The following is an 18,027-nucleotide window of genomic DNA, read 5'->3' on the forward strand; positions in this document are numbered from 1 at the left end:
TAAAGGAGAGATTTAAAAGATGCTCAAAATAAGAAACCTCTATAGCGTAAACAATGGATAATCGACTCTTGCAGGAGAACTGGTAACCAGAAAATCAAGATTTGAAGCAATTGATGAAAGATTAGAGCTATTGTAAGCAGTAAGCTATTGTGGACTGTTGTGCATAGAAATTTGTTTCAAGCTACATTTTCCCAGGCTGCTATGCAAACCATTCCCCTCTCTGTCACCAAAGCCATCTCAACAAAAAACAACTAAATCTGAGCCTCAACCTCAATGGAGACCACAGCTCAGCGCCATCTTGACTGGAGGCATCCAAGACTTTTAGAACTTGAAACTTTTTTCTGAAGAATGTGTTATCAATAATGCTGATGATGTACAACACCTGGTTTATTTACATTCGGTGTGCTGTAGGAAGTCTGCTGCCCAAATCTAGTCTGGCATGGCACCATGGGGGATTTATTCTTTGAAGTGATCAAGGAAAATTAATGATAGACAATAAATACTGGTCTTCACATTGGCATCCCTATTGGTGTCTTAAAAGCATAATGCTTCTTCGATTATCAAACAGGATGAACTGGTGGATGTGGAGGAAATTACACTGGCACATAAGAGAAGAATGGAAAATACGCTCAAAGAGAAGGAGCAGGAGGTATTTCATAAAATCGCTAAGGTTAGTAACTAATAATAACTCTGGATATCTTCCCACAACCCCCACCATATGCTGGCCGGTGGTGTAGTAGCATCTGTATTGTACTTCAGGGCAACTGGCCCCGGGTTCAAATTCAGTCGCCTCCTTGCACGCTTTCTATCTGTATTGGGTTGCGCTTCAAGCTGGCAACTTGGTCTCGTTTTTAAAAAAACACAGACAAATGCTAAAGAAATGGCAAGGTTGCTTTCTGATGGAGAGGAACAACAACAAATAACCCTTCCCATAAAAAAATGAAATGCACTGTTCAGACCAAGGATCAGTGAATAAAATAACAGAAAACAATTGTTTCCCCTTCCTCCTTCTCTCTTTAAGACTTAACATTGTTTAATGTCATTTCTTGTACACAAGTTTAAGGAGATCAAAATAATTGTTACTCCAGATCCAATACAGCACAAGGAAAACACAAAAGGTAACAAACACAATAATAATACAAAAAAACACACAAATATAAATACATAAATTAACTTGTATGCATAAATTGATTATATGTCCAGAAAGTTAATTTAGGCGGCATATTTGGTGACTAATGAGAAATAATAAAGTAGTGGTGAAGTTCCTGGGTGGAGCTGTTGATCAATTTTACTGCTTGGGAAAGTAACTTTTTTAAGTCAGTGGTCCTAGCATGTATGCAGTGTAACCTCCTCCCTGATGGGAATGGGACCAACAGTCCATGAGTAGGGTGGGTGGGATCCTTCATGATGTTACTGGCCCCTTTTCCAGCACTTTTCTATATATATGTCCTTGATGGTGGTCTCTCTTCTTCCATTCCCCACTCTGGCTCCCTTCTTACTACTTCTATTCTTCTCAGCTGCCCATCTCCTCCCTCTGGTGTCTGTCCACCTTCCCTTTCTCCCATGGGCCACCCTCTTCCCCTACCAGATTCCTCCTCCTCCTCCCATTGTCATGAAATTTGTTTTTTGCAGCAGCTGTACAGTGCAATGCATAAAATTACTAGAATACCGTGCAAAAGTCTTAGGCACCCTAGCTATATATGTGTGCCTAACAACCTTACATAGTACTGTACTTGTAGTTTCTTCAATTTAGTATGATGTGTTGTCGTATCACGTTGTAACCTCCTCAACACTGAGGATACTGAAGTCAGATTGGGTAACTGGTTTCTAAAATGCGTAAATTCAGTTTACAAATGTGATTCTAAATTTACAGTGCCACGTGGGTTCTCTTTCTGGCTACTCCTTCACCCTTTCCCATCCTACCCTCTTGCATCTTTCCAAAGAAGTTCAAGGCATAACACCTTAACTGGATCTTAAATTGAATCTAACAGCTTCACGTGGTGATTTTGCAAATTTATTTTTACAAGTTGTGTTTCCTTATTTGTACCATTAATAACTTCATTTACATTATCAACCCTTTTGGTACCTCAGGGCAGAGGAACATCACTTCATATTTTGTCTGGATAGCCTCTAACCTGATGGCATAAATATCAATTTCTCCTTCCCATAAAAAAAATTACCCCCCACCTTTCTATTCCCCACGCTGGTGTCCTACCTCTTTCCACCTGCCTATCACCTCCCCCTGGTGCCTCTCCTTTCCTTCTCTCCTATCAATTACTTCCCCTCATGCCCTTTACCTTTCACACCTGCCCGGCTTCATCTAAGACATTCAAGCTACCCTCCTTCCTCTCCCCCCACCCCACCTTCTTATTCTGGCATTTTCCCCTTCCTTCCTAGACCTTAAGAAGGGTCTCGGCACCAAATGTCCACTATTTGTTCACTTCCATAGATGCTGACTGACCTGCTGAGTTCCTCCAGCATTTTGTGTGTGTGCTTTGGTTTTCTAACATTCAGCAGAATCTTTTGTTATCTAATCCCTCTTGAATTCTGTCCTAGCACAAACCTCCCCTTTTTTTTGGCCCTGCCCATTCTGTTTTGCCTGTACTTCATTACGTTTTGCCAGTTCAAAGAAAAACTATTAATCCAAATCTTTAACATACTTTCTCCACAGATGGTGTCAGACCTACTGAGCACTTCTGGTATTTTCTCTTTTGCTGTTCAGGTTTCCAGCATCCAACTTAACTGGTTTTTGTTCCTTTTTAAGATTTTTGTTTTCCACCAAATCCCAAGAGCCACCTCCACAAGTTAATTGCTCTTTCCTTCCAACAGACTTTCTTAGTGCTGTGGTGTATGAAATTGTCTTCGTTCTTGAGCAGAGTTATGATGCTCAAATTGAGCTGCCAGTTTTCTATTGTCAAATTTGTATTTAAAGGATCCAGTTTGGATTAACTGCCACTAGATGTCAGTGGTGTTTCAAATTCAATTACGTGGAACGTAGAACAGTCCAGCCCAGTACAGGCCCTTCTACCCATGATGTTGTACCGACCTTTTAACCTGCTCCAACGCCATAAAAGTTTACATTTTTCAGAGTTAGGTTTAATATCACCGGCATATATTGTGAAATTTGTTAACTTTGCGGCAGCAGTACAATGCAATATTTGATAATATAGGGGAAAAAGATCTGTGGATTGCAGTATGTGAATAGTGAGGTAGTGTTCTTGGTTTCAATGTCCATTCAGAAATCAGATGGCAGAGGAAAAGAAGCTGTTCTTAAGTTGCTGAGTGTGTGCCTTCAAGTTTCTGAACCTCCTTCCTGTTGGTAACATTGAGAAGAGCGCATGTCCTGGGTGGGGGGGGGGGGGCGGGTCCTTAATGATGGATGTCACCTTCCTAAGGCAATCCCCTAGAAGATGTCTTTGATACTACGTAGGCTAGTGCCCATGATGGAGCTGACTAATTTTATAACTCTGCAACTTATTTCAATCCTGTGCAGTAGCCCATAGTTACTCGACAGTGATCCAGCCAGTCAGAATGCTCTCCACGGTACATCTATAGAAATTTTGGATTGTTTTAGGTGATATTCCAAATCTTAAACTCCTAATGAAGTATAGCCGCCGTATTGCCTTCTTTATAGCTGCATCAATGTGGACACTGTTACCACGGGCAATGCCCATTTTTCATTCTCCATCACCCTGAATAGCTGTGCAAAGGTTTTAATGACCAAAGAATTTTTTTATATACAACTAACTTTATGAAGTAAAACACGACCTCTTTAAAGGAATATTATGTGGAATTTGACATTGTGTGTGGTCCGGTTGAGAGTCAACTGAACCAATATGAAATTTGAGCCAGTTATTGACTAAGGTGGATAAGAACAGAAGTTTCTTTTTTTTTCTCATGGACATCAGGGAATCAGTTCAAGTTTTTTTATTAATGACTGTCTGACTACTTGGGCCTCATCCTGCCTGCTTTCTCATTCTCATTTATCTCTGTTATAAAGAGCTTTAATCCTCAAGTCAGTACTTTGGGATTTGAGCAAACATTCTCTGCATTAGTAACCAAGTCTCCCAGTGATGTGATATCACCATTACAACAGTCCATCTTAACTTCAGCCATAGTGCAGTTTTGTAACGTTGGCAATTAGTGAATATGTTTTTAATATTTATTGCTTTATAATAACAGAAGCAAATCAATTTCCTGCCTTCGGGATTTCAAGAGGTAATGCTTCACAATGCGTTGATGAAGAAGGAAATAGAAATTCACATTGAGGTAGGTGCTGTGGGACTGTAATACTTGAATAACCTCTGTACTGTGAAAATGCATATGAATGGGACCGGTTCTGACTTTACTGCATTAGTATGATCTACCTCCATCCACTAGAAGGGACAAAGATGGCAACACCGTGCAACACAGATGTGCTTTGGGGACTGTTCTATTCAATGCCATCTGTGTGCTACAGAAATGCCCACTAAACAAAGCATGATGCGCAGATCAGGTTGGACGATTCAAGATTTCACTGAGTTCAAAGTTCAAAGTAAATTTGTTCTCAAAGTACATATATGAATCAACGATTCAGGAGTAGCTTCTTCCCCTCTGCCATCCAATATCTGAATGGGCATTGAACCCATTAACACTATCTGACTACTTTTTTATTTCTGTTTTTGCACTATGTATTTAATTTGACTATTTAAAAAATATATGTAATAAAATGTGTGTGTGTATATATTATACACACCCACGTATGTGTACATCTATATGTGTGTATGTGTATACACACACACGAAAGGAACAAAAAACAAACAAAATAAGTAATAAATATTGAGAAAATGAGATGAAGAGTTCATATGAGTCCATATGATGAATCCATATGTTGTTGGAGCAATTCAGAGTTGAGGTGAATGAAGTTGGGTTGATGGCAAAGCCATGAGAGAGAGAATTGAAAGCAAAGGTAAGGATCATTAAATCAATTTTCTGTCCAGACATTGAAATGATGAGAGTATTGGTGATGAATTCAGTCTCTAAGTGTAATTGAGGGGCAAAGCACAAAAAATTGCCTGAGTACAGTCAAGGGTGTGGAGCTATGATTCAGGTACAGGCTGACCATCTTTAGAATCAGAATCAGATGTATTATCACTGATATGTCATGATATTTGTTGTTTTGCAGCAGTAGTACGGTGCAATATATTAAAACATTACTATAAGTTACAATAAGAAATATAAAAGTAAATTAGAATTGCAAAAAGGGAGGTTGTGTTCATGGACTGTTCTGAAATCTGATGTGGGGAGTGGGGGAAAATGTCCCTAAAACATTGAGTGCAGCTTTTTTTTTTTTTGCAGGACATGACTTCAGATTTGCTGTTTTTAGGTGGATTGAGCTTGTATTGAATTGTCTTTATATTTAAGAGCATAAGACCATTTAAACCAGTTTTAAGGTTGTAATGTTCTTTAATGTGCAGCTGAATAAAAATATGGAAAAGAATAATTTGGACCTACAGCGGAATCTGTTACACCTACTGAAATCAAGAAAGGATGGCAGAGAGGAAATCTTCACAGATGTTTTCCAAAATCAGCCAAAGTATGTATCTTTACTGGATGGGAGTTTGAATGTAAATTATACAGGAGAGTTATCCGTTTGTTTTGTATGTGTTGTGCCATATGACATGGGCGATCATGGTCTTTCTATGACCATGATTGTTCCTGGCAGATTATTCTACAGAAGTGGTTTGCCATTGTCTTCTGGGCAGTGTCTTTACAAGACAGGTGACCCCAGCCGTTATCAATACTCTTCAGAGGTTGTCTGCCTGGCATCAGAGGTCGCATAACTAAAGGGTTCAAAGGTTCATTTTATTGTCAAAGTACGCATGTACAAAACTCTGATATTCATCTTTTCCAAATAGCCAAGAAATACAGAAAGAACATGGGTGTGTTGAAAGAAAAGACGTCAACTCCCCCTTCCCCACGCACGAAAAAGAAACAAAACTTGCACACCCCAACCCTCCCCACCCCCAACCTTCCCTTGCAGAAAAAAACGGCGCCAATAGCATCAAATTCCCTATCACCCCCCCCGCTGAAAATCAGCAACAATAGCATCAAATCTCCAACCACCTCCCCCGCAGAGAGAAACAGCGACAATAGCATCAAAAGCCTGACCCACTCATTGGCAGAAGAGAACAGCAACAATAGTGTTGAAACCCCTTACCCTCCCATACAAAAAAATGAACAGGTCACCCTCCTGCCAGTTGACCACAAGGTAGAAAACACCGAACAACTGAAGGAGACCAATATAAAGTACAGTCCAATAATCACATCAATCTCAGAATGTTGAAAACGTCTTTCCCTCAGCATACAATCACACAAACTCAGTCCTTCTGTGAAGAGCGACCACCACGACGGATACGACCACCAACGACCTGGCTGCAGACTGGCTGATGGCCTCAGTTGAGAGTGATCCCTGACTCCCTCCATTCACCTCAAAGCTTCAATCTTCCTCGACTCTTGGAAATGGAGTCGTTCATGACCCCGCCTCTGGTCTTTTCCACAAGTCAGCTCATGTTCTCGGTCCTTTTCAGGACCCCATCTCTGATCTTCACCTCGAGGCAGCTCTCCAGAGCGCTAGGTCATTTGATCCCATTCCGAACTGCATGTCACAGATTCTTAACTGTTTTTGTGACAAAAAGAACAAGCAGAAAGTGTAGAAAAACTAGGACTTGTGATGTACACCAGCTTCTCATGTGACCAGCTGTTCCTATGGCTTCATGTAACCTTGATTGTGGTGTTGGTAAGCAGGTGCTACACCTTGCCCAAGGATAACCTGCAGGCTAGTGGAGGGCCTCCTTTGGTTGAGGTGTACCTCCACTCCGTCACCCAGGAGTGTTATTAGGGTACTGAATTGAACCCTCCCGTACAGCATAAAGCAGATGAAAGTACAGAACATAATTATAAAATAGGGAAAATATTCTCAAGCTTCCCTGATACTTCAGCACTTGTGCCTGGTCTGATGCTGCCTCACAGAAACTAGGGGAAACCCCCATCTGCTTGTCAAGCTTGTAGAGTTCAGCCAGAGCTAAGCCAGGGCTACTCCAATCAGTCTCTGACCTAGGGCTGGCTAGTACATTTGGAGTTGAATGGAGGGGTTTGGGTATACCGTTCTATTGTTGTCAAATGTACCAACATACAGTGAAAAGCTTATCTTGCACACTCTTTATACGGATCAAATTACACAGTGCATTGAGCTAGAATAAAGTAAACAATAATGCAGAACAAAGTGGAAAAGCTACTGAAAGAGTGCAGTGCACTTATATGGTGAAAATTTTTATCGTTTACCATTTTATGGTAAATAATAAAATTCAAGATCATACCAAGGTACATTGTGAGGCCCAAAGCTCATCTTATCATTAAAGAGATCTGATAACAGTGGGATAGAAGCTGACCTTGAGCCTGGTGGTATGTGCTTTCAGGCCTTTGTATCTTCTGCCCAATGAGAGGGTGGAGAAAGAGAGATTTTGCAGAGTGGGCAGGGTCTTTGATTATGCTGGTTGCCTTAATGGGGCAACAGGAAGTGTAGGCTGTTTGCTGTGATGTGCTTAGCTTTGTCCACAGCTCTCTGCAGTTTCTTGCAGTCACATGCAGAACAGATGCCACACGAAGCTGTGATGCATCCAGACAGAATGCTTTCTATAGTGCATCAAAAAAAAATCAGCGAGAGCTGAGGGAGGCTTTAGTGGCAAAATTTCTTTAGCCTGCTGATGAAGTAGAGGCATTAGTGAGCGTTCTTGGTCGTAGCATCAATGTGGTTGGACCAGGACAGACTATTGGTAATCTAATTGCCAATAAGAGAAGGACACCAACACCCCGCCCCCCCCCACCCCATGGGCATCAGGAAAGGTTGCAGCTGTGGGATCTATAAACAAGATCCTTATAAAGATCAATAACTCTATGATCACCAGTTAAATAATTCCAATCCATCTGTAAAGATGTTGTACCGTCTTTCCATGACCGCGTGAGTTTCCTCCAGGTGCTCTGGTTTCCTCCCACATTCCAAAAACATACAAGTCAGTTGGTTAATCAATCGTTGTAAATTGTCCTGTGATTAGAAAAGGAAAGGTATATTGCATCCGGAGTTTCTCTGGTTAGCAGATGATTCCCCTCCACGTCTTTCTGACGTAGTGAGGATTCACGTACGAGGCAAGTTACAGCAGTGGTTTGCCGTTGCCTTCTGCCGGGTGAGTTTCCAAAGAGATCATCAGCTCGTAACCCAACACGGATGGAAAGCGTGCGGGGAGCCGGCTGGCTAGATTCAAACCCGGGACCTTTTGTCCCGAAGTCTGACGCTGATGCCACTATGCCACCAGCTGGGTCCCTGTGATTAGGCTAGGAGTTAAATAGGTGGTTTGCTGGGCAGCATGGCTCTTTGGACCGGAAGAGCCTGTTCCTCACTGTATCTCTAAATAAATTACAATTAACTGGATTCTGTAACACCCTTCAGATTGCATTTGTGTAGCAGTTATTTCCATCGTAAAGTTTCCTTAACAAAATGTTATACCAGACAAGATGGGGTATGAGGAACAGAGAAATCTTGGAAAAGAGAGACAGATTTATGGAGGGAGTTTGACTTTAATGCATAGGTAGCTAAAGGCATGGACACCAATCATAGGGCAGTTGGATTTGAAGACGTGCATTTGACACAAAAGTCTCAAAGCAGACTGAGGGTTCTCCACTCAACACACACAAAATGCTAGAGGAACTCAGCAGGCCAAGCATCTATGGAAAAAAAAAGTACAGTTGACGTTTTGGGCCAAAACCCTTTGGCAGGACTGTAGGAAAAGCTGAGGAGTAGATTTGGGGGGGGGGGGTGCGGCGCGGAGAGAGAAACAGCAGGTGATAGGTGAAACTTGGAGGGGGAGGGATGAAGGAAAGAGCTGGGAAGTTGATTGGTGAAAGAGACAGAAGGCTATGGAAGAAAGAAAAAGGGACGAGGAGCATCAGAGGGAGGCGATGGACGGGCAAGGAGATAAGGTGAGATGGGAAATGGTGAAGGGGGAAGGGGTTGTGAGGTGCATTACCGTAAGTTTGGGAAATCTATGTTCATGCCATCAGATTGGAGGCTACCCAAAGGAAATATAAGGAGTTGTTCCTCCAACCTAAGTGTGGCCTCATCACAACAGTGGAGGAGGCCATGGATAGACATATCTGAATGGGAATGGGAAGTGGAATTAAAATGAGCAGCCATTGGGAGATCCCACTTGTTTTGGCGAACAGAGTGTAGATGCTCGGTGAAGCGATCTCCTAGCCTATGTTGGGTTTCACCGACATACAGGAGGCCACACTGGGAGCAGCAAACACAGTAAATGACCCCAACAGACTCACAGGTGAAGTGTTGCCTCACCTGGAAGGACTGTTTAGGGCCCTGAATGGTAGTGAGGTACGAGGTGCAGGGGACCATTCAGACCTACACCTCTGTCCCTCACCATTTCCCTTCCTTGAAGTTATTCTGTACTTTACCCTAAAAAGTGTTATCCGTACTTTAACCTCTTATTTTTTATATATTTTTTAATAATTGTTGAATATTATTGTTGGTTCTTGCTGCATGTCACGCCCTGACCAACACACCACAGCAAATTCTTAATATATGTGTAAGGTGAATAAAGTTGATGTCTGATTCTGTAATACATGTTTATGCAACAATATGGTATGTCCAATTCTCTATCGTCTCTTCTATACAACAGGGACGATACATTACCAAAGAAGAGTCATACTGCACAGCACATAAACAGGCTCTTTGGCCCATCAAGTCTATGCTTTCCTGTTACTCTGCCTAGTCCCATTGACCTGCAACTGCATTATAGTCCTCCATATCCCTCATATCCAATGTACTTATCGAAACTTCTCTTAAATGTTGCAGTTGACCCACAACTGACTCACTACCACACTCTCACTACTCTCTGAGTGAAGAAGTCCCTCTCAAGTTCCTCTTAAATATTTTACCCTTCACCCTTACCCTATGACCTCTAGTTCTCGTTTCACCCATTCTGAGGGAAAAGGGCCCGCTTCCATTCACATCATCTATTCCCCTCATCATTTTGTATACCTTCTCATTAACCTATGCTCCAGGGAATAAAATTAAACTTATTCACCCTTCCCCTAGAACTGAAGGGCTCAAGCCCCCTCAACATCTTTGTAAATTATATACAATCTTTTAAGATAATTGATTTCTTTCTTGTAGGTAGATGATCAGAACTGCACACAATGTTCTAAATTTGGCCTTTTACTTAATCTTATTGCATGGCGGAATGGAGGTACATCTCTACCAAAGGAGATGCAAGGCACACCTTCTCTCCACTGGCCTGCAGATCACTCTTGGGCAAGGTGTAGCACGTGCTTAGCCCCCCAATCAGGGTTGCATGAAGCTATGGGAGTAGGTGGTGGATGGCCGTATGAGCAGCCGGGACATATCACAAGTCCAGGTTGTGCGACCATTGATGCCAGGCAGACAATCTCTGAAGAGTATTGATAATAGCTGAGGTCACCTGTCTTGTAAAGACACTGTCCAGAAGAAGGCAAAGGCAAACCACTTCTGTAGAAAAATTTGCCAAGAACAATCATGGTCATTGAAAGACAATGATTGCCTATGTCATATGACATACTTTATACTTTATTGTTGCCAAGCAATTGGTACTAGAACGTACAATCATCACAGCGATATTTGATTCTGCGCTTCACACTCCCTGGATTACAAACATTAAATATTATAAATATTAAAAATAGTTAAAATTAGTAAATATTAAAAAATTAAATTATAAATCATAAATAGAAAATAGAAAACTGGGAAGGTCCGGATATTTGGAGGGTACGGCCCAGATCCGGGTGAGGATCCGTTCAGCAGTCTTATCACAGTTGGAAAGAAGCTGTTCCCAAATCTGGCCGTATGAGTCTTCAAGCTCCTGAGCCTTCTCCCGGAGGGAAGAGGGACGAAAAGTGTGTTGGCTGGGTGGATCGTGTCCTTGATTATCCTGGCAGCACTGCTCCGACAGTGTGCGGTGTAAAGTGAGTCTACGGACAAAAGATTGGTTTGTGTGATGTGTTGCGCCGTGTTCACGATCTTCTGCAGCTTCTTTCGGTCTTGGACAGGACAACTTCCATACCAGGTTGTGATGCACCCTAGAAGAATGCTTTCTACAGTGCATCTATAAAAATTAGTGAGGATTTTAGGGGACAGGCCAAATTTCTTTAGTTTTCTCAGGAAGTAAAGGCGCTGTTGGGCCTTCTTGGCAGTGAACTCTGCTTGGTTGGACCAAGTCAGGTCATTTGTGATATTGACCCCGAGGAACTTAAAGCTTTTGACCTGTTCCACTTGCGCACCACCGCTGTAAATTGGGTCGTGCGGTCCGCTACTCCTTCTGAAGTCAACAACCAATTCCTTCGTCTTGCTGGCATTGAGGGATAGTTTATTGTCTTCGCACCATGCCACCAGGTTCTTAATTTCCTCTCGGTACTCAAACTCATCACTACCCGAGATACGGCCTACAATTGTTGTGTCATCAGCAAACCTATATATTGAGTTTGATGGAAACTTGGCTACACAATCATGGGTGTACAGTGAGTACAGCAGGGGGCTGAGTACACAGCCTTGTGGGGCACCGGTGCTCAGAGTGATTGTAGAGGAGAGCTTGTCCCCTATTTTTACAACCTGGGTCCTGTCTGTGAGGAAGTTGAAGATCCAGCTGCAGATCTGAGTGCTAAGGCCCAGGTTCCGGAGCTTAGGAATCAGTTTATTTGGAATGATGGTATTAAAGGCAGAGCTGTAGTCAATGAAAAGGAGCCTTACGTATGCGTCTTTATTCTCCAGGTGTTCGAGGGAGGAATGGCACATAACAAACAAATGGTTTAATCATGATGTAACCAGTAGTGGTGATGCTACCACATATTGCTATTCCTCTGTTGTTGAGTCTGAACAGCAGCATTTTGTGTGATCTAGTTGTAAAGCACAGGTGTTAATAGGTAAGGAGTTCTTGAGTTTTCACCCACCAGTAATTCAGCAGTTAATTCATGTACCGTGTTGGAGAAGTACAAGACTTGGAGGTAATGTTCGGTGCAAACCCTTATTTCCTTTACCAGTGATAATTATTAGGTGAGGGGGATATTTTCACTAGTCGAATTAATGCAGTGCATTTTGGAAATGATCCATTCAGTAGTGAATATGAAGGGAGTGAATGTTTGAGTGCTGATTAAGATTAAGAACTAGGAGCATGAATAAGTCATTTAGACCTTCAAGGCTACTTGACTATTCATTTTGACTGATCTGCTTCAAAACTATTTTCCACGATATTCCCATGTCACAGAGCCACAGGGTGGCACAGCACAGAAACAGGCCCTTTGGCCCATCTAATCCCTGTGGAACTGTTATGCTGCTATCCCCAGGTCCAACCCTCCTCCTTTCACAGCCGGGCTTGGCACCGTCCATGGTGGAGTTCAGTCTTATTTTACTTGGTGTTTTTTTTTGAGTTGAGTTCATCCAAGCAAACATCCATTGAATCATGTATAAACACAATGAAAATCTAACGATGCTGGTGTGTGTAGTGAGTTAGGGGTGCTTGACTTTTGCTCTAAGGTCAGTGGTGGATATAACCTGTCACTGGATATCTGTCCTTCTTTGCAACAAGCACCAACCTGCCATACTCAGACTGAATCATCCCACAACATTCATCTACACCTCAACAAAAAGAGGAAATGAGTAATATGTCTCTCTAGTGTGTTGTGAGGGCAACACCTGATTAAAGTGTGCTTTGGGTTATTGCTGCTTGCTGACAGACAACCCATATAAAGAAAGCTCGAGCCTAAAAGAAAATTGTGCGGTGCTTGCAATTTTCTGCTAAATTTAGTCCTACTACTAAATATAGCATATAAATAGCAGCTGTCACAGAATACAGCCAGTCTTCTGCTGCCTTCTTTTGGTGTTTAGTCATAAGAATTACATACATTTTATTAAAATAATATGTTGCACCTTATTTAAGCACGGTCCATGTTGACATTAATTATTCAAAACAGTCTTTCATTTATCCAACCACCAGTCATTCCAAAGTTTATCACAAACTTTTTGAAGTGTAGCTCATATTTAAATGGGAGTACTCAAGGCAGCCTATTTGAACATAGCAAGCTCCCACAACTCACACACTAAATGACAAGATTGGACAGTTGGTTGAGTTGACGAGAGCACTGGGGAGAATCCCTGCCAATTCAATACAAAGTGGAGAACCCTTTAGAATCTTGCAGCACTACACCACAGAAGAAGGCCCTTCAACCCATCTAGTCTATGCTGAACTATTCTACCTATTCCCATCCACACCCACCCTAAGTTACATTGTACACTGGAAGAGGTCCGTACCCCTTTCATCCATGTACTTATCCAAACCTCTCTTAAATATTGCGGTTGAACCTGCATTCACCTGTTTTGCCAGCAGCTTGTTTCACCCTCTGAATGAAGAAGTTCCCCTTAAATATTTAATCTTTTACCTTAAAACTATGACCCCCTAGTTCTAGTTTCACCCAAACTCAAAGGAAAAAGCCACTTGCATTTGCCCTATCTATACACCTCTTTACGGTCTCCCCTCATTCTCCTACACTGCAGGGAACAAAGTCCAAACCTATTCAGTCTTTCCTTGTAACTCAGGTCTTCAAGACCCAACAACATCCTTGTAAATTTTCTCTGCACTCTTTCTTTCAATCATATTGATACCTTTCCTGTAGGTAGGTGACCGGAACTGCAAAAACTCCAAATCTGGTCTCACAGATGTCTTGTACAACTTCAACATAGCATCCCAACTCCTGTACTCAATCCTTTGATTTATGAAGGCCAACGTGGCAAAAGCTCTCATTATGACCCTATCTATCTGTGATACCACTTTCTAGGAATCATGGATCTATATTCCCAGATTCCTTTATTCTACAGTACTCTTCAATGTTCTACAGTTCATTTTGCTTAGCAGTGAAGTATGAGCTGAGATTAGATGGGAAATTTTGTGATGATTATGAACAAAGTACATTGGAAAGAAAAAATGCAGTGGATTCTGGTTAATTGGGCCATCAGTTAACCGAGGCAGCCACTTATTTGGGATAACTCTTAAAGAACAAAAATTAATCGAGAAAATAGCTGGGATCTCCTTCATTTATTTAGGACACTGTCACTTAATTGGGACAGAAGATTGTTACCAAAGTTTCTAACTAGTGTCAGTCACATGCACTAATATGGCTGTTAAACACTGCACCATGCTTAGAGTTTTTAAATAGTATGAATTGTGTGTGTTTGTGTTCAAAAAGTAGTGATTTTTGTCACTGATAGTTGGCAAGAAATAAGCAGTAAGACAATTCAGAGGTGTTTTGCTCAGTGTGGTTTCAAGCATTCAGGCTTGGAGATGCCAGGAGCAGCAGGGGGAGCGCTGCCACAAGGAAGCAGCATCCGTCATCAAAGAGCCCCACCATCCCAACCATGCTCTCTTCTCACCACTACTATTGGGCAGGAGGCATAGAAGCCTTGCATTTCATGGCACCAGGTTCAGCAACAGCTATTACTCTACAACCAATCAAGCTCCTGAACCTGTCAGTCAGAAATTACATTTCTTTTTTCCTGTAAATGCCTACAAGAAATTGAATCTCAGTGTAGTATATGGTACACACTTTGGTGATAAATTTGCTTTGAAATTTGAATTTGGTTCACCCAGTATTCCCTGAGATAGTTAAGAAAGGTATTGTCATGGATGTGGTGTTGCTGTAATAATGACAACTCCCATTTCCTTTGCCTTACAGGTGCACACCAGACACAGAAATTGTGTTGGATATCCCAAGGGAAGAGTGTCTTCCTATTTAATGCCAGACCTTCTGATGAAAATGACCTAGACAGAAATAGCCTTTTTGTTTATCTGACTTTATGACATGAAACACTTCTAATTGGCATCATCTGGATGTATAAAATGTACAGAGATTCTGATAAAGGCTAAACAACAAATAAAACCTATTTGTAAACTAATCTGTGTGTCTTAATTTCAGTTCATGCAATAAGTATTTAAAATAGGGATCCCTTCACTATTTAACATAAATCCCTTCACTACACACTTTTGTTCCTCTCTGTTCTTCCTTGGCAATACTTTCTCACTAAGGGCTTGTACATTTGAAGAAAAGAAAGAAAGATCATCTTTATTTGTCACACGTACATTCTCTTATTCTCTTACCTTGCTTTGTGGATCCAAAATTGGCTTGACCACAGAAGACAAAGGATGGTTGTAGATGGTTCGTATTCTGCATGGAGGCCGGAGACCAGTGTTCCGTAGGGATCTGTTCTGGGACCCTTTGAGTGATTTTCATTAATGACCTGGGTGAAGAAGTAGAAGGGTGGGTTAGTATATTTGCTGGTGACACAAAGGTTGGGAGTGTTGTGGATAGTCTGGAGGGCTGTCAGAGGTTACAGCGGGACATTGATAAGATGCAGAACTGGGCTAAGAAGTGGCAGATGGAGTTCAACCCAGATAAGTGTGAAGTGGTTCATTTTGGTAGGTCATATTTGAAGACAGAGTATAATATAAATGGTAAGACTCTTGGCAGTGTGGAGGATCTGAGAGATCTTGGAGTCCATGTCCATAAGACATAGCCCTTCGGAGCGAGATGGGATGTGAAATGTTAAGAGGCCTTTCAGTCGCTGAAGGTGCTGCTGACGAAAACACCTGTGATGGTTTTGCAAACCCCCAATTGCCATATGTATTGCATACAGACAACAGCCGAGAGGGCTTGGGGGCATTCTACATCAGGATCAGGGCACAGGGTTGAAGCCTGTCACTTTTGTCAGCCAGAGTCAGTCACCCTCCGAGTGAAACTACCCCACACACAAATTAGAGTTTCTGACATTGAAATGAGCTGTGGTGGATAAATTAAGTGATTATCTATATGGTGTCAAGGTCGATGTGAGGACTGACAACAATTCATTGACTTATATCCTGACCCTGGTGAAATTGGATGCCACAGGCCATCGTTGGTTGGCAGCGTTGTCTGCCTATGATTTCAGTCTGAAGTACCGGCCGGGAGCTGGAACATGGATGCTGATGCGTTGCCCCGACATGTGCATGAAGGACTGGAAATGGATGGAGAGTGGGAGAGCATTCCTGCACCTGGAGTTAAAGCAATGTGCCAGTTTTCTAAGATGGGGAAATCAGAGACAAGGCCTGGGCACGATCGAGCAGTGGATCATTTGGGAGATTCTGGTTGTACCATTCCCCAACCTTACTGCAACCTGACCCCTCTGAGTACAAAGCAGGTGCCGGCATTGCATCCTGGGGAAGTGGCCGCCGCTCAGCCAGACGACCCTTGTATAGGGACTGGTTAGTCAGCTGTTATGGAAAGGGATATGGAAAAGACGAAACACTCTGCCGTATCCCTACTGCTGAGAGAATGGAACAATCTGGAATTGAGGAACCAGCTTCTATACAGTCTCCTCGAGACAAGCCTTGGTATTCCCAGTTGGTTTGGCCTGAGAGGCATCGGAGAACTGTGTTGAAGTCACTTCATGATGATTCATGTCATTTGGGGTTTGACGAGAACTATGGACTGGTCCCAAAAGATGGCAGAGGTTGAAGAGTACTGTAAGTTATGCACTCAATGTATTTGGAGGAAGACGCAGCCTACAAGGGCTGCTCCTTTATCCCATTTGCAGAGTGTAGGGCCACTTGATCTAGTATGTATGGATTTCCACTCCTTAGAGCCTGATTCCAGCAACACAGCAAATGCCTTGGTTAATACGGACCAGTACACCAGATATGCTCAAGCCTTCCCTACAAAGGATGAGAGGGCATCCAGCAGGACGTAAGTGTTATGGGAAAAGTATTTTGTTCATTATGGCCTTCCCAAACGGATACATAGTGATCAGGAACAGGATTTTGAGAGTAGACTCATACATGAGTTACTGAGCATGCTTGGACTCAAGATGTCAAGGGCTACACCTTATCACCCTTAGGGTGTTCCCCAGCCTGAGAGATTCAACTAGGTGTTCTCGGAACCCTAGATGTCAGCAAGAAGAACAAATGGAGTCAGCATATTGGGCATCAGGACCACTGCTACAACTGTACACAGAATGAAGCTACTGGATACTCACCATACTATATGATGTTTGGGAGCGAAGCAAGATTACCTGCAGACCTCTGTTTTGGGAATTGGTGGGGAAGACTTCCCACAGAAGACCTATCTGAAGTAGGTGTCTGACATGAGGAGGGAATTGCAAAAGGCTTATGAACTAGCAGAGGTCTCTGCTACCAAGCAGAATCAAGGAAACAAGAGGAGATATGATCAAAAGATTAGGTTCTCCCAACTGATTCCTGGAGACAGAGTTCTAATAAGGAAGTTGGGGCTGGCAGGATAGCGTTAAGTTAGCTGACAGCCGGGTGGCTGCGCCATACATAGTGGAGAGTCAGATGCCAAATGTGCCAGTTTTTCCGGTGAAGCCAGAAGACGGGAATGGGCCTGTCAGAATTCTCCATTAGAACCTCCTTTTACCTCTAGGATATGAGGTATCTGTTAGTCCGGAGCCTGACATGGACCCTACTCCTAGTAGGAAGACTGTCCACCAAAGTGGGAAAACAGAAAAAGAATCGGTGGGGAGACCTGAAGGGGACCTAACCACTGAATGTCCTATGGACAGAGGATGAGGAAATGGGGGTGTGGTATATGTTACCTTATGCAGACTCCCCAATAATGATGAAGAGATTTCCAACCTCCCCCTTGCTGATGTGGATGTGGGGGGGGGGGTAGCTAGCAGTGGACAGGCAGGCTGGGGGCTAGACAATGAATGGAAACTGGACTCCAGAGTAACTGGCAATGAAGCTGAGCTCAGTCAAGTAACAGGGGACCTAAGTTGCGGGAAGGCATGAGTACTTGACAGGGGGAGGCCTCTCCAAGTAGACAGGAAAGATTCCAAGGAGTGTCTGAGACTGAAGGAGTGGATGATGGGATAAGGAGATCTCAGGGAATCAGGAGCCTCCCAGATAGGCTGGT

At 42.6% G+C, this 18,027-nt stretch overlaps 1 protein-coding gene across 3 annotated transcripts in view; it reads left to right on the forward strand.

Moving 5' to 3' along the window:
* The window catches only part of c2h20orf96 (chromosome 2 C20orf96 homolog), a 32,948-nt gene extending 17,964 nt beyond the window's left edge, over window positions 1-14,984 (forward strand). For all 3 annotated transcript variants that reach the window (XM_072277396.1, XM_072277405.1, XM_072277387.1), the window contains exons 8-11: window positions 569-670; window positions 4,183-4,269; window positions 5,457-5,575; window positions 14,800-14,984. In XM_072277396.1, the coding sequence (XP_072133497.1) occupies window positions 569-670; window positions 4,183-4,269; window positions 5,457-5,575; window positions 14,800-14,860 (369 nt within the window). In that variant the 3' untranslated portion in view covers window positions 14,861-14,984. The remainder of the gene's footprint in view (window positions 1-568; window positions 671-4,182; window positions 4,270-5,456; window positions 5,576-14,799) is intronic.
* The last annotated feature ends 3,043 nt before the right edge of the window (window positions 14,985-18,027 follow it).

This window comes from Mobula birostris, chromosome 2 (genome assembly GCF_030028105.1).
Source record: "Mobula birostris isolate sMobBir1 chromosome 2, sMobBir1.hap1, whole genome shotgun sequence".
Classification (NCBI taxonomy): Eukaryota; Metazoa; Chordata; class Chondrichthyes; order Myliobatiformes; family Myliobatidae; genus Mobula; species Mobula birostris.